Source organism: Macaca mulatta, chromosome 13 (genome assembly GCF_049350105.2).
Source record: "Macaca mulatta isolate MMU2019108-1 chromosome 13, T2T-MMU8v2.0, whole genome shotgun sequence".
Classification (NCBI taxonomy): domain Eukaryota; kingdom Metazoa; phylum Chordata; class Mammalia; order Primates; family Cercopithecidae; genus Macaca; species Macaca mulatta.
In genome coordinates this window covers 66,584,007-66,601,642 of record NC_133418.1, presented here as the reverse complement: position 1 = coordinate 66,601,642, position 17,636 = coordinate 66,584,007, and the positions used below count along the sequence as shown (strand labels likewise).

Genomic DNA, 17,636 nt, shown 5'->3' with positions numbered 1-17,636 from the left:
TATATATAAGTAAATAAAATGTTACCATCATTCAGTATTCAAGGGAAAAAAGTTATAACTGTTTACATTTTTAAATGTTATTTTGCTAATAATAAGTGAAACTTATACAGAGGGAAATACCGTATTTTTAAGAAAAACGTATTTTGATTAGGTATTAGAAGGTAGCACATTACCATAAGAATCTCACCAAACTTACATCACCTTTTTGCAAAAGAAAAAGCTTTTTTCTTTGTTTCCAATACTAAATTTTACTAGACATTATAAACTGTTCTCTGTAAACCTGAACAGGGAAGTCCTCAAATACTGTTATTGGAGTTAAATTGGAAATGAATTTTTGTCAAGAGAGTAGTGATATTGATATTTCTTCATGAAAAACAAATCTTTGGGGGCATTTGCCTGAATCAAAATGAGGGATGTAAAACTGAAGTAACTTGCTAGTAGTTCTGGGGGCTCCTGAGTTAGCACCGCCAATCAAATTAGAAGACTGTCTCATCAAGACCATCACAGTCTCTTTATGCCACCCACTAGGATTTAATTTCTAAAATTCACTGAAAGAAACAATATTTCAGTAAGAATGCTTATTGAGCTGAGCTAAAGCTCTAGAATTCCCAGATGGGAATGTTAAAGCCAAGTTGGAAAAGAGCATTACTAAAGGCCCCATTACAACCCTTGAAAAAGCTACTTTTCAAGAGCCAGAGGGTCCTTTTATCCATTTATCAATGACTCCCACCTTATTATGGTGCTTGAGTCATATATACAATATACAGTCATATACTATAATATGTTGTAATAGTGCAGACACTTGGGCATAATGAGCCGTCCCATCCTTCCTAAATGCTTTACCTAGGCAGAGAAGTAGCTGCAGGTCAGAGCTAAAATGTTCAAGCTATACTGCATGGCAGACAATAAAAGTTTGTCCCTTCATTTACCTTACATCTGAGGCTTCCATAGCATATCCAGAGTTGAGTATGTTATTATTGGTAGTAGTATTATTTGTATAGAATTTAACAGTTTACAAAATTTTTTCCTAAGCTTTAAGTCTCAAAATAATTCTATGAACATCTCCTTATTTTCTGTATACGAGGATAGTGAAATACAGATTCTTAATTAGAAGCACATTTTTGATTTATTAATTTTTAGGAGTCCAAAGGTGTTCTTGATTTTATAGAACAGTGTGAAGTTCCAATGGAAAATTAAATAAAAACTACCTCATTTTCATAGCTACTTTCTTGAAAATGTCATACATTTGTATAGTATCCTTCTATTATAAGGGATGCCCAGGGTGTTTTCTATATTTACTTTTCTGTCTTTGAGAAAAAGTTTCACTGTGTTCACTGTCATCCACTTCACTCTTACAATTTTAAGTTTCCTTAGAAATAGAATTTTCCATAAATTGGCTATCATTTCGTTTAGTAGCTAGAAGTGCCCACGGCAGTGCAACCTAACCATTCAGCCAACTAACAGCAGATCCAGGAGGCATCATCTCTTCCAGGAACCTTCACAGAGGAGTGAATATATTATACCAAATTTTGCTTATACGTCAGAGGCTTCCAGGGCAAAAAATCTTATACCTAAAATGCCTAGCATCTAGGAGGCACTAAAAACTTCAATAATATCTTAGCTAAAAATAAAACTACCAGCAACCTTGCTTCTGGGTATGTATCCAAGGGAAATAAAACCATATGTCAAAGAGGTATCTGCACTCCCATGTTCATCACAACACTATTCACAATAATCAAAATACAGCACAACCTAAGTGTATGTCAGTGGGTGAATGGATAAAGTGTGATCCATAACCACAATATTATTTGTGGTTATAGAATGCATTTTCATTATCCACAAAGTGTATTTTATTTATATACATTGTGTCTGTATGTATATTTATATACATATATATGTATATATGCACACATATACACACATATATACATATATACACACATACGATACACATATACATACATATATACATATATATACACGCACACACACAATGGAATATTATTCAGCCATAAAAAGGAAATCCTGACATTTGCAACATCATGGATGAATCTGGAGGACATTATACTAAGTGAAATAAGCCAGACACAGGACAAATACCGTATGATCTCATTTATATGTGGAATCAAAAAAAAAAAAAAAAAAACTTATGAAAGCAGAGCGTAGAACAGTATTTGTCGGGATGAGACTTGGGGAAAATGGGGAGATGGTAGTCAAAAGGTACAGACTTTCAGTTATAAGATGAATGAGTTCTGGGGATCTGATATACAGCATGGTGACTGTAGTTACTAATACTGTATTGTATTCTTGAAATCTGCTAAGAGAGTAGATCTTAAGTATTCTCACCACACACAAAAAAATGGTGACTATGTGAGGTGATGTGTTAATAACTTGATTGTGGTATTCATTTCACAATATATACATGTATCAAAACATCATATTGTATACCTTAAATATATATAATTTTGGGGGGGGGCGGAGCAAGATGGCCGAATAGGAACAGCTCCAGTCTCCAACTCCCAGCGCGAGCGACACAGAAGACCGGTGATTTCTGCATTTTCAACTGAGGTACTGGGTTCATCTCACTGGGGAGTGCCGGACAATCGGTGCTGGTCAGCTGCTGCAGCCCGATCAGCGAGAGCTGAAGCAGGGCGAGGCATTGCCTCACCTGGGAAGCGCAAGGGGGAAGGGAATCCCTTTTCCTAGCCAGGGGAACTGAGACACACAACACCTGGAAAAGCGGGTAACTCCCACCCCAATACTGCGCTTTAAGCAAACAGGCACACCAGGAGATCATATTCCACACCTGGCCGGGAGGGTCCCACACCCACGGAGCCTCCCTCATTGCTAGCACAGCAGTCTGTGATCTACTGGCAAGGCAGCAGCGAGGCGGGGGAGGGGCGCCCGCCATTGCTGAGGCTTAAGTAGGTAAACAAAGCTGCTGGGAAGCTCGAAGTGGGTGGAGCTCACAGCAGCTCAAGGAAACCTGCCTGTCTCTGTAGACTCCACCTCTGGGGACAGGGCACAGTAAACAATAACAAACGCAGCCGAAACCTCTGCAGACGCAAACGACTCTGTCTGACAGCTTTGAAGAGAGCAGTGGATCTCCCAACACGGAGGTTGAGATCTGAGAAGGGACAGACTCCCTGCTCAAGTGTGTCCCTGACCCCTGAGTAGCCTAACTGGGAGACATCCCCCACTAGGGGCAGTCTGACACCCCACACCTCACAGGGTGGAGTACACCCCTGAGAGGAAGCTTCCAAAGCAAGAATCAGACAGGTACACTCACTGTTCAGAAATATTCTATCTTCTGCAGCCTCTGCTGCTGATACCCAGGCAAACAGGGTCTGGAGTGGACCTCAAGCAATCTCCAACAGACCTACAGCTGAGGGTCCTGACTGTTAGAAGGAAAACTATCAAACAGGAAGGACACCTACACCAAAACCCCATCAGTACATCACCATCATCAAAGACCAGAGGCAGATAAAACCACAAAGATGGGGAAAAAGCAGGGCAGAAAAGCTGGAAATTCAAAAACTAAGAGCGCATCTCCCCCGGCAAGGGAGTGCAGCTCATCGCCAGCAACGGATCAAAGCTGGACGGAGAATGACTTTGACGAGATGAGAGAAGAAGGCTTCAGTCCATCAAATTTCTCAGAGCTAAAGGAGGAATTACGTACCCAGCGCAAAGAAACTAAAAATCTTGAAAAAAAAGTGGAAGAATTGATGGCTAGAGTAATTAATGCAGAGAAGGTCCTAAACGAAATGAAAGAGATGAAAACCATGACACGAGAAATACGTGACAAATGCACAAGCTTCAGTAACCAACTCGATCAACTGGAAGAAAGAGTATCAGCGATTGAGGATCAAATGAATGAAATGAAGCGAGAAGAGAAACCAAAAGAAAAAAGAAGAAAAAGAAATGAACAAAGCCTGCAAGAAGTATGGGATTATGTAAAAAGACCAAATCTACGTCTGATTGGGGTGCCTGAAAGTGAGGGGGAAAATGGAACCAAGTTGGAAAACACTCTTGAATATCATCCAGGAGAACTTCCCCAACCTAGTAGGGCAGGCCAACATTCAAATCCAGGAAATACAGAGAACGCCACAAAGATACTCCTCGAGAAGAGCAACTCCAAGACACATAATTGCCAGATTTACCAAAGTTGAAATGAAGGAAAAAATCTTAAGGGCAGCCAGAGAGAAAGGTCAGGTTACCCACAAAGGGAAGCCCATCAGACTAACAGCAGATCTCTCGGCAGAAACTCTCCAAGCCAGAAGAGAGTGGGGGCCAATATTCAACATTCTTAAAGAAAAGAATTTTCAACCCAGAATTTCATATCCAGCCAAACTAAGTTTCATAAGTGAAGGAGAAATAAAATCCTTTACAGATAAGCAAATGCTTAGAGATTTTGTCACCACTAGGCCTGCCTTACAAGAGACCCTGAAGGAAGCACTAAACATGGAAAGGAACAACCGGTACCAGCCATTGCAAAAACATGCCAAAATGTAAAGACCATCGAGGCTAGGAAGAAACTGCATCAACTAACGAGCAAAATAACCAGTTAATATCATAATGGCAGGATCAAGCTCACACATAACAATCTTAACCTTAAATGTAAATGGACTAAATGCTCCAATTAAAAGACACAGACTGGCAAACTGGATAAAGAGTCAAGACCCATCAGTCTGCTGTATTCAGGAGACCCATCTCACACGCAGAGACATACTTAGGCTCAAAATAAAGGGATGGAGGAAGATTTACCAAGCAAATGGAGAACAAAAAAAAGCGGGGGTTGCAATACTAGTCTCTGATAAAACAGACTTTAAACCATCAAAGATCAAAACAGACAAGGCCATTACATAATGGTAAAGGGATCAATTCAACAGGAATAGCTAACTATCCTAAATATATATGCACCCAATACAGGAGCACCCAGATTCATAAAGCAGGTCCTTAGAGACTTACAAAGAGACTTAGACTCCCATACAATAATAATGGAAGACTTCAACACTCCACTGTCAACATTAGACAGATCAACGAGGCAGAAAGTTAACAAGGATATCCAGGAATTGAACTCATCTCTGCAGCAAGCAGACCTAATAGACATCTATAGAACTCTCCACCCCAAATCAACAGAATATACATTCTTCTCAGCACCACATCGTACTTACTCCAAAATTGACCACGTAATTGGAAGTAAAGCACTCCTCAGCAAATGTACAAGAACAGAAATTATAACAAACTGTCTCTCAGACCACAGTGCAATCAAACTAGAACTCAGGACTAAGAAACTCAATCAAAACCGCTCAACTACATGGAAACTGAACAACCTGCTCCTGAATGACTGCTGGGTACATAACGAAATGAAGGCAGAAATAAAGATGTTCTTTGAAACCAATGAGAACAAAGATACAACATACCAGAATCTCTGGGACACATTTAAAGCAGTGTGTAGAGGGAAATTTATAGCACTAAATGCCCACAAGAGAAAGCAGGAAAGATCTAAAATTGACACTCTAACATCGCAATTAAAAGAACTAGAGAAGCAAGAGCAAACACATTCGAAAGCTAGCAGAAGGCAAGAAATAACTAAGATCAGAGCAGAACTGAAGGAGATAGAGACACAAAAAACCCTCCAAAAAATCAATGAATCCAGGAGTTGGTTTTTTGAAAAGATCAACAAAATTGACAGACCACTAGCAAGACTAATAAACAAGAAAAGAGAGAAGAATCAAATCGACATAATTAAAAATGATAAAGGGGATATCACCACCGACCCCACAGAAATACAAACTACCATCAGAGAATACTATAAACACCTCTACGCAAATAAACTGGAAAATCTAGAAGAAATGGATAATTTCCTGGACACTTACACTCTTCCAAGACTAAACCAGGAAGAAGTTGAATCCCTGAATAGACCAATAGCAGGCTCTGAAATTGAGGCAATAATTAATAGCCTACCAACCAAAAAAAGTCCAGGACCAGATGGATTCACAGCTGAATTCTACCAGAGGTACAAGGAGGAGTTGGTACCATTCCTTCTGAAACTATTCCAATCAATAGAAAAAGAGGGAATCCTCCCTAACTCATTTTATGAGGCCAACATCATCCTGATACCAAAGCCTGGCAGAGACACAACAAAAAAAGAGAATTTTAGACCAATATGCCTGATGAACATCGATGCAAAAATCCTCAATAAAATACTGGCAAACCGGATTCAGCAACACATCAAAAAGCTTCTCCACCATGATCAAGTGGGCTTCATCCCTGGGATGCAAGGCTGGTTCAACATTCGCAAATCAATAAACATAATCCAGCATATAAACAGAACCAAAGACAAGAACCACATGATTATCTCAATAGATGCAGAAAAGGCTTTTGACAAAATTCAACAGCCCTTCATGCTAAAAACGCTCAATAAACTCGGTATTGATGGAACGTACCTCAAAATAATAACAGCTATTTATGACAAACCCACAGCCAATATCATACTGAATGGGAAAAAACTGGAAAAATTCCCTTTGAAAACTGGCACAAGACAGGGATGCCCTCTCTCACCACTCCTATTCAACATAGTGTTGGAAGTTCTGGCTAGGGCAATTAGGCAAGAGAAAGAAATCAAGGGTATTCAGTTAGGAAAAGAAGAAGTCAAATTGTCCGTGTTTGCAGATGACATGATTGTATATTTAGAAAACCCCACTGTCTCCGCCCAAATCTCCTTAAGCTGATAAGCAACTTCAGCAAAGTCTCAGGATACAAAATTAATGTGCAAAAATCACAAGCATTCTTATACACCAGTAACAGACAAACAGAGAGCCAAATCAGGAATGAACTTCCATTCACAATTGCTTCAAAGAGAATCAAATACCTAGGAATCCAACTGACAAGGGATGTAAAGGACCTCTTCAAGGAGAACTACAAACCACTGCTCAGTGAAATAAAAGAGGACACAAACAAATGGAAGAACATACCATGCTCATGGGTAGGAAGAATCAATATCGTGAAAATGGCCATACTGCCCAAGGTAATTTATAGATTCAATGCCATCCCCATCAAGCTACCAATGAGTTTCTTCACAGAATTGGAAAAAACTGCTTTAAAGTTCATATGGAACCAAAAAAGAGCCCGCATCTCCAAGACAATCCTAAGTCAAAAGAACAAAGCTGGAGGCATCACACTACCTGACTTCAAACTATACTACAAGGCTACAGTAACCAAAACAGCATGGTACTGGTACCAAAACAGAGATATAGACCAATGGAACAGAACAGAGTCCTCAGAAATAATACCACACATCTATAGCCATCTGATCTTTGGCAAACCTGAGAGAAACAAGAAATGGGGAAAGGATTCCCTATTTAATAAATGGTGCTGGGAAAATTGGCTAGCCATAAGTAGAAAGCTGAAACTGGATCCTTTCCTTACTCCTTATACGAAAATTAATTCAAGATGGATTAGAGACTTAAATGTTAGACCTAATACCATAAAAATCCTAGAGGAAAACCTAGGTAGTACCATTCAGGACATAGGCATGGGCAAAGACTTCATGTCTAAAACACCAAAAGCAACGGCAGCAAAAGCCAAAATTGACAAATGGGATCTCATTAAACTAAAGAGCTTCTGCACAGCAAAAGAAACTACCATCAGAGTGAACAGGCAACCTACAGAATGGGAGAAAATTTTTGCAATCTACTCATCTGACAAAGGGCTAATATCCAGAACCTACAAAGAACTCAAACAAATTTACAAGAAAAAAACAAACAACCCCATCAAAAAGTGGGCAAAGGATATGAACAGACATTTCTCAAAAGAAGACATTCATACAGCCAACAGACACATGAAAAAATGCTCATCATCACTGGCCATCAGAGAAATGCAAATCAAAACCACAATGAGATACCATCTCACACCAGTTAGAATGGCGATCATTAAAAAGTCAGGAAACAACAGGTGCTGGAGAGGATGTGGAGAAATAGGAATGCTTTTACACTGTTGGTGGGATTGTAAACTAGTTCAACCATTATGGAAAACAGTATGGCGATTCCTCAAGGATCTAGAACTAGATGTACCATATGACCCAGCCATCCCATTACTGGGTATATACCCAAAGGATTATAAATTATGCTGCTATAAAGACACATGCACACGTATGTTTATTGCGGCACTATTCACAATAGCAAAGACTTGGAATCAACCCAAATGTCCATCAGTGACAGATTGGATTAAGAAAATGTGGCACATATACACCATGGAATACTATGCAGCCATCAAAAAGGATGAGTTTGTGTCCTTTGTAGGGACATGGATGCAGCTGGAAACCATCATTCTTAGCAAACTATCACAAGAACAGAAAACCAAACACCGCATGTTCTCACTCATAGGTGGGAACTGAACAATGAGATCACTTGGACTCAGGAAGGGGAACATCACACACCGGGGCCTATCATGGGGAGGGGGGAGGGGGGAGGGGGGAGGGATTGCATTGGGAGTTATACCTGATGTAAATGACGAGTTGATGGGTGCAGCACACCAACATGGCACAAGTATACATATGTAACAAACCTGCACGTTATGCACATGTACCCTACAACTTAAAGTATAATAATAAATAAATTTAAAATATATATATATATATAATTTTTATTGTCAGTTATATCTCAATAAAGCTGGGAGGCCAAATCTCATCTAACCCTTTATAACGTGGAACACATTTTCACAATAATTGGTAAGTCAATGTTTTAATAGGATAAAACTGTGTGCAAGAACCATGGGAGACCCTTCGTTTCACACTAATGGTATCAGGTACATTTATTACCAAGATGACTTCAGCGGAAAGTGGCTCAGAAGATGGTGACATAAATTTTCCCAATAGTTTGAGGGTTGAGTGGTGAAAATAAAGAATCCCTGCATGATTAAGAAACATTTCCAACTTTCAGGTTACTGAAAGGCGGTGGTTTTGCCATCCTTTTATAAGCTGGGATCCTGGAGGAGGGTAGAATAGAGTAGTGTTGTGACAATTTAGGTTTAGCCACAAAACACCAGCATTCTTTAAAGCGAAGGAGTGAACACACTTGGCGATAAAAGCTAAAAATTGAGAGACTACAAATTAAGGCTCTGCTTGCCCAGCCAATGTAATTCATTCTCTATTTTGGCACTGACTCCTCCATTATTTCCCCTTTGTGCTGTTCCTATCTTCTGCCCCCTATTTAACTCATGAAAAAAAGGTGATGGCACTTTCTGCTGCTATAAACATGAAGCTGCTGAACAAATACTTCATGTAAGGACCTTCACTGTAGCTTTCAATCTTCCAACAGTGTTGTGGGTTCTGCCCTTCTATTTCTGAGTCTACTTCAAGATTATTGACAGTCAGGCATCTCCCAGATATCACCATGGTGTGAAAAAGAAACCTTAGAGACAGCAAGCTTGTTGTAGAACTTAACCTCTGATACTGGTACACAGTATTCGATGACATGAACTGTTATTCATCTTGCTCAAAGGTTAAACTACCTGCACAAAAATATAAGCAACATCACAAGCTCCTTTTATATATTCACATTAATTAGGCTCACTTCAATGATAGAAAACTAAGATTTTAATTAATAAGAATTTAAACTACAAAGATATACTGGATACACTCCCAGCAAAGGTTAATAATGAATTCATGTGCAATTTTAAAATGTGACAATTTTCTCTAAAAATGTTGTTTTCAGTAAGCAAGTTATCTGTAGAGATAATTTCTAAAGAGTACATAACAGTGACACTAATTTTATTTTATTTTTATTACACTTTAAGTTCTAGGGTACATGTGCACAACGTGCAGATTTGTTACATATGTATACATGTGCCATGTTGGTGTGCTGCACCCATTAACTCATCATTTACATTAGGTATATCTCCTAATGCTCTCCCTCCTCCCTCTCCCCACTCCATGACAGGACCCAGTGTGTGATGTTCCCCACCCTGTGTCCAAGTAACCTCATTGTTCAGTTCCCACCTATGAGTGAGAACATGTGGTGTTTGGTTTTCTGTCCTTGCGATAGTTTGCTCAGAATGATGGTTTCCAGATTCATCCATGTTCCTACAAAGGACATGAACTCATCCTTTATGGCTGCATAGTATTCCATGGTGTATATGTGCCACATTTTCTTAATCCAGTCTATCATTGATGGACATTCAGATTGGTTCCAAGTCTTTGCTATTGTGAATAGGACCGCAATAAACATGTGTGCATGCAGTGACACTAATTTTAATTGGTTTTGTCCCACTGATGAGAAAGGGTCTGGATCTTGCCAACGACTGTAGTTTTTCTGTAATGTCTATTTGCTGCTTTCTTCTTTATTTCCTTTTTTAAAGCTTGGCAAGTTTAGAATTTTTAAGAATCTGGATATATATGCATTTTTTAAAGAAATACCAAAAGTTTTCTTTATATATAGTATTACTTACTCTACACCAACAGGTTGATTCACAAAAGGCTGCAACAAGGCAAGTCAACGAGGCACACAATAGGTTAATCAAAAAAAAAGTCCACAGTGAGAGAAGCACTGAGCCCTGTACAACGTGGAAAAAAGTGCAGAAAGAGGAGAAGCTGATTGGATTGATGAACAATGAAGCAGCTCAGGTGAGAGGGTTGTTTGTGTGTGTGTGGTTTTTTTTTTTTTTTTTTTTAACTTAATGTTACATTAGAATATACCCTTTGGGAATAAAAACATCTTATTTTCTCCTGAGGGCCAAGTTTGTATGGTTTTGTTAAATGAGAAGGGACAGAAAATATCCTAGCCAGCTGATAAAATTAAAGCGGCCAACACCAGTTATCATAGAAACAGAATAGCAGTAAGCACATTTGCGTACAGATCTGATTTCTTTATCCTAAGAATGTAATGAAGTGCACTTAAATTTATTTTGCCATCTATGATCCATTAGGGACTCTTAACGTATTCTATACTTTTACATTGGTTCCTCAAGTCTCACCCTTATAATCAAATATAAGTGAAGTGTTCCCTGTCAATGTGGTTGTATTTTAAAATGATGTATTTTTTACATCACTCAATCATTTGGGCGGATAGTGACTCACCTTTAGCAGATGACTCATTCAAGTAACAGCAAAAATCCTCCCTAATCTAACCTTTTTTGACAACAAGGAGAAGCATACAATGCATTTATATCTGCAGTGAAAAAATATTTAATTTTGTCGAAATGACCAACATTTTATGATTTATATACCATCATTTCCCACAAATGATTTGAGGTAGTTTATAGTATGAAACAGGATAATTTAATACCCCACCTTGTATACCCTACCACAAGAAAAATTGATATATCAGGCAGCTGGGATGTTAATCACTAAACTGAGCATTGAATTTGGCTCTGAACTTCTTGACAGCCGAGGCAAAAATTAGAAGCATAGTATTTATGCATTCTTCAGCCAGCCAGCAAGCCTACAAGTTTATCCAGAGACAGAAGTGCTTTTTTTAGTACTAATAGCAATCTTTTACATTTATTCTAGTATAAAATAGTGGCATTATTTGTTGTTTCATTTTAAATTTATGTAAAGAACTACTTCACTTAGGCATATTTTAGTTCCTATTTGTAAAATTAAAGGCAAATCGTGCTTGGTAACAAAACTTAGAGATTCTAAAAATCTCTGGTTGAGAGATTTTTTGTCATCCCTTACTTAAGTCCACCAAAATCACCTGGTGTACAGGGATAGGGAGGCACTATTAAAATACTGATGCAAAGAAATTGATTCATTTTTGGCTGTGGTGGCAATGAGATATGTATATATAGATTTTATAACTTCGGAAACTCTTGGTTCTTTTCTCCAGTCAGTCCTCTTCCCCCAGGGAATGTTCTGCCATTTTGATTCTCATCACTAGATTAGATTTGCCTCTTCTAGAATTTCATAAACATGCAGTCATATAGTATGCATTCATTTGGGCCTGGCTTCTTTCACTCAGTGTGTTTTTTGAGATTTATCCGTGTTCATGCATGTATTAGTAATCTGTGTTTTCCATTGCTGATTAGTACTCTATCGTATAACTGTATCATAGTTCACATGTCCATTGTATAACGACATCATAATTCACAAGTTCATTCTTCTATTAATGGACATTTGGGCTACTCCTCATTTCTGGCCATCACAAATATAGTTGCTGCGAACATTCTGGCACAAATCCTTCTATGAATGTGTTTCATTTCTCCTGAGATGTAGAATTGTTGGGTCGTAGGGCAGGTGTATGTTCAATTTTACAAAGAGCTGACAAATAGTTCTTGAAAGTACCATTCTGTACTCCCACCAGTAATGTACAAGAGTTCTGGCCACTCTGCACCCTCCCCAATATTTGGTATTGTCACTCTTTTTAATTTTAGCCATTCTAACGTGTATTAGTGTATTATTGTGGTTCCAATTATTCACCTAATGTCTACTTAAGTTTGAGCACTTTCACATGTTTTTACTGACCATTCATATATCTGTTCTTATAAAGTTTCTTTTTTGAGTGTTCTAATTTTTACTTGGATATTTGTCTTTTTATTGTTAAGCCATAGGAGTCCTTATCAGATATCTGTATTATGGACATCCTTTCCTACCATGTGGCCTGCCTAATCATTTAATTCATAGTGTCTTAGGATGAGCAGAAGCTTTTTATATTATTTGTTATTTTTATTTGAAGTTCAATTTATCAATCTTTTCTTTAATTAGTTTGTGGTTTTTTTTTTTCTTTAAAGATACCTAAGAAACCTTTGCCTACCTCAAGGTCACAAAGCTATTTTGCTATATATTTTTATAGAAGGCTCATGGTTTTAGCTTTCATTGTTGGTTCTGCAAGCCATCTCAAATCAATTCATGTGTATTCTGTGAGGTGGGGGTTGAGATTCTCTTTTTCATGTAGCTTGCACCATCATTTATTGAAAAGATTTTCCTAATGAGTTTCTTTGGAGCCCTTTTCAAAAGTGAGCTAACAGTGTAAGTGTGGGCCTATTTCTGGGCTCTATTTTCTTCTACTTGTCTCTCCTTACACCAACACCACACTGCATCAATTACTGTCGCTTTACAGCAAGTTCTGAAATTAGAATAGTTCTTGATTTAATCCTTTTATTTTCTTTCAAAAATGTATTGGCCATTTTAGGTCCTGGTCTTCTCCTCCATAAAATTTAAGAAGCAGCTTGTTAGTTTCCACCAAAAAAATGCACAGTGGGATTTTGATTGGGAGTACATTAAGTCTAAAGATCAGTTTATGGAGAACTGGCATCCAACAGTGTCAAAAACTCCAGTGCATAAACCTGGTACTTCTCTGCATTTATGTGGAACTTCCCTGCATTTATGTGGATTTTCTTTAACTTCTCTCAACAATGTTTTGTAGTTTTTAGTGTAGATGTCTTATTCATCTTCCATTAAAATTATCTCTAAATATTTTGATCCCATTTTAAGTACTAATTTTCAAAATTTCATATTCCAGTTATTTGTTGCTGGTATATAGAAATATAATTTATTTTCTCTATCAATATTTGATATACAATATAATCATGTATCTTGGGATCTTTCTAAATTTACTTATTCGTTCCAGTAGGTTTCATTATTTTTTAAATAGATTCTTAGGACTTTCTACGTAGTTAATGATGTCTATGAATAGAGACAGTTTTTACCTTTTCCTTTCCAGTATATGTCTTTTATTTATTTTTTGTTGTTGTCTTATTACACCTGCTAGCAGCTCTAGTATTACATTGAATAGAAGTCGTGGCCATCCTTGCTTTGTTCCTAATATTAGCAAGCTGTTGGCTTTTTTCTAAATGCCCTTTATCAGGCTGAGGAAATTTCACCGTATTTGTTGAAAAATAAATGTAAATAATGAATGAGTATTAAATACTCTTTTGAGATTTCTTGAGATGATCGTATGATTTTTTCCCTTTACTAGTATGATGAATTACATTGATTTTTGAATGTTAAATCAACCTTTTATTTCTGGGATAAACCCCCACTTAGGCATGATGTGTTTTCCTGCTGAATTCTGTTTGCTGAATTCCAACTCAGTTCCTGCTGAATTTCAGTTCCATGGAAGGTTTTTATGCCTAGACTGATGAGAGATACTGGTCTGTAATTTTCTTTCTTTCTTTTTTTTTTTTTTTTTTTGCAAAGTGAAAGCAAGTTTATTAAGAAAGTAAAGGAATAAAAGGATGGCTACTTCATAGACAGAGCAGCTGTAATTTCTTTTCTCATAATATCCTTGTATGGTTTTGTTTTCAGGGTCATTATGAATTACACAAGTTGGAAGTGTTCCCCTCTGTTTTCAGAAAATGTTTTTGTAAGATTTGCCCTTCTTAAATGTTGGATAGAATTTAGCAAGAAAACCATCGGGGCCGATAATTTGTTGTAGGAAATTTTTTAACTGCATATTTACTTTCTACAATATATAGAGTGATCATTAGATATTTTTTCTTCTTGTGTCAGTTTTATATTTGTGTTTTTCAAGGAATTTGTCCATCTCATCTAAGTTTTCAAATTTATCAGCACTAAGTTAGAATATTCTTTATTATCCCTTTACCATCACCAATATCTACATTGATGTTCCCTCTTTCAGTCCTGATAATGGTAACTTTTGGTTTATTTCTTTTTTTCCTAATAGTCTAGCTAAGGGCTTATCATTTTCATTGATCTTCTCAAAGACCAGCTTTGGTTTTTTTTTTTTTTTTTCAAAGATCAACTTTGGTTTTGTTGATTTTTTTTTTTTAATCCTACCATTGATATGTTTTCTATTTCACTAATTCTTTATCATTTCCTTTATTCTACTTATTTTGGTTTTAATTTATTCTTTCAAGCTTCATAAGGTGAAAGTTTAAATCACTAATTTCTTCCTTCATTTTTTTTTTCTAATGTATATAGTTAAACCTATAAATATGTAAGCTGTGCTTTGGCTGTCTGTGTTTCACAAATTTTGATATGTTGTGTTTTCATTATTATTCAGTTCAATATATTTTCTAATATCCCTTGATTCATTTGATCCATGGGTTATTTATTAGTATGTTATTTAATTCGTAAGTATTTTTAAGGTTTACTGGGTATCTTTCTTGTCACTGATTTCTAATTTAATTTTATTGTCATCAGAATACATCCTGTATTATTGCAATCTTTTAAAATTCATTGAAACTTATTTTGTCACCCAGGAAAAGGCCTCGTTTAGTGAATGTTCCTTGTATACTTACGAAGTTGGGGGTTAAGTTGTTTAATAGTGTTCAAATCTTATATATTTACTGTTTTATTTTGTCCTCTTATCATTTAATGAAAAAGGAATGTTACAATCTCCAACTGTGATTGTGAATTTATCTATTTGTCTCTTCTATACATTTTTGCTTCATAGATTTCGATGCTGTTATTAGGTATATGGAGATTTAGTAGTTATATGTTCTTGGTTAACTGTCCTGTTCATCATTCTGAAATATCTTTCTTTATATCTGTTAAATACTCTATCTTTAATTCTACTTCATCTGACTTTTAACAGTTCCAGCCTTCCTATGATTAATATTTATACATTGTATCCATTTCCATCCTTTGTTTAATCCACCTGTGTCTTTTTATCTATGGCTTTTGTAACTACCATATAGTTGAGTCTCTCTATTTTTAAAATCTGGCAAACACTGTATTTTATTTGCTCCATTTCTATTTCATGTAACTATATTTGCTCCATTTCCATTTGAGGTAACTATTGATATAGCTGGGTTTAATCTACCATTATGCAATTTGCTTTCTTTTTGCCCCATTTGTTCTTTGTCCCTTTTTACCTCCCTCTTGCTTTATTTTGGACTAATTGAGAATTTTTTTTTAACTGCGACTGTGCTTGTTCTTTTTTTTTTTTTTTTTTTTGGTGATCACTCTAGAACAAGGGGTCAGTCAACTCCATAGCCTATGGGCCAAATTCAGCCAACCACTTATTTTTGTAAATAGTTTTATTGGAACATAGCCATACTCATTCACTTACATATTGTATTTGATTGCTTTTGTTCCATAGTGGCAGAGCTGAGTAACTGCAACAGAACTGTATGGTTCAAAAAGCCTAAAATATTTACTCAGGCATTTTACAAAACAAGTTTACAAATCCCTGCTCAGAACAATCCTGCCTAATAGAAATATAATACAAGCCACATATGCAATTTTAAAAATTATACTAGCCACATTTCAAAAAGTAAAAAGAAACAGGTAGAATCTATTTTAATAACATCCTCTGATTAAACTAATATCCACAATGGTATAATCAGAATAATATTACTGAGATATTTTACATCTTTTATAGTAATTGCACATCTCAGTTATAACTAGCCATATTTCAAGGGCTCAAGTCATATTAGACAGCATGGCTCTAGAAATCACCATGTGCACATTTAACTGATCATATTACATTCTATCTTGACTTAATGTGTAAGAACCTTACAATATATACTTCCCTTTATCCCTCATTGTGCTATTGTTGTTATACATTTTGCTTTTACATGTGTAATATATTTCAGAATGCATTGTTATTGTTGCTTTAAGGAGTTATTTTTCATTTTAAAAAAATTAAGAAAGGAAAAAGAAAAAAGTCTTAACATACCCCAATATTTATAGTTATTGAAATTCTTTATTCCTTCAATAGATCTTAGTTTGGTATCATTCCTCTTCAGCCTGAACAAATTCCTTTAACATTTATTGTAGTATATATTTCCTGGAATCTAATTCTGTCACCTCTTGTCTGTCTGAAAATATTTATATTTCACCTTCACTTTTTTTGTAGTAGTAGTGGATTTACATTTTATTCCCGCATTTCTTTTTTTAAGTTTATTTTGAAGTAATTGTAGACTCCAAAATTGCAAAAATACATACAGCCTACATATACCCTTACCTACCCTTTCACCCAACTCCTGCAAATGAAAACACTTTACATAACCATAATTTTACAAAACAGGAAATTGATATTTATATACTACCATAAAATACAGACTTTATTAGGATATCACCAATTTTGACACATACTCGTGCATGTCTGTGTTCCTTAGAGATTTTATTACATGTATGGAGTAACCACAATTATCCTACAGACCTGTTCCATGACCATGTAGGAATTGCTTATGCTATAGTGACACCCTCTTCCCAATCCTAATCCTCAAAAAGCAGTGGGTTTATTCTGCATCACTATAATTTTATCATTTTGATTATACCATATAACTCAAATCTTATGATATGTAACTTGTTCAGACTGACTTTGTTTCATTCGTCATCATGCCCTTGAGATCCATCCAAGTTCTGTGTAGATCAGCAGTTCATTCCTTTATTGCTCAGTAGTAATCTGAAGTATGGATATACCATTGAAGAACATTTGGTTTCTTTCCAGTTTTTGGCCATTCACTGTTTAGTAGGTTAGCTGTAGACATTTTTGTAGATGTTTTCTCTATAAAGTTGAGGAAGCTCCCCTCCATTTCTAATGTACTGAGAGTTTTCATCATGAATAGGTGCTGAATATTGTCAGATGCCCTTTCTGTATCAATATGATCATATGATTTTTCTTCTTTAGGCTGTTACCATGGTGGATGGCACTGGTTTGTGGCTGAATATTGAACTAGTCTTCCATCCCTTGAATCAACCTCACTTTGTCATTGTATATTATTCT

General features: G+C 36.4%; 1 protein-coding gene across 7 annotated transcripts in view; it reads left to right on the top strand.

Annotated features, from left to right (window-relative positions):
* VRK2 (VRK serine/threonine kinase 2) overlaps positions 1-17,636 on the top strand; it is a 112,962-nt gene that overhangs the window by 87,443 nt on the left and 7,883 nt on the right. For all 7 annotated transcript variants that reach the window (XM_077958684.1, XM_077958685.1, XM_077958686.1 and 4 more), the window contains one exon: positions 10,463-10,624. In XM_077958684.1, coding sequence (XP_077814810.1) covers positions 10,463-10,624 — 162 coding nt within the window. The remainder of the gene's footprint in view (positions 1-10,462; positions 10,625-17,636) is intronic.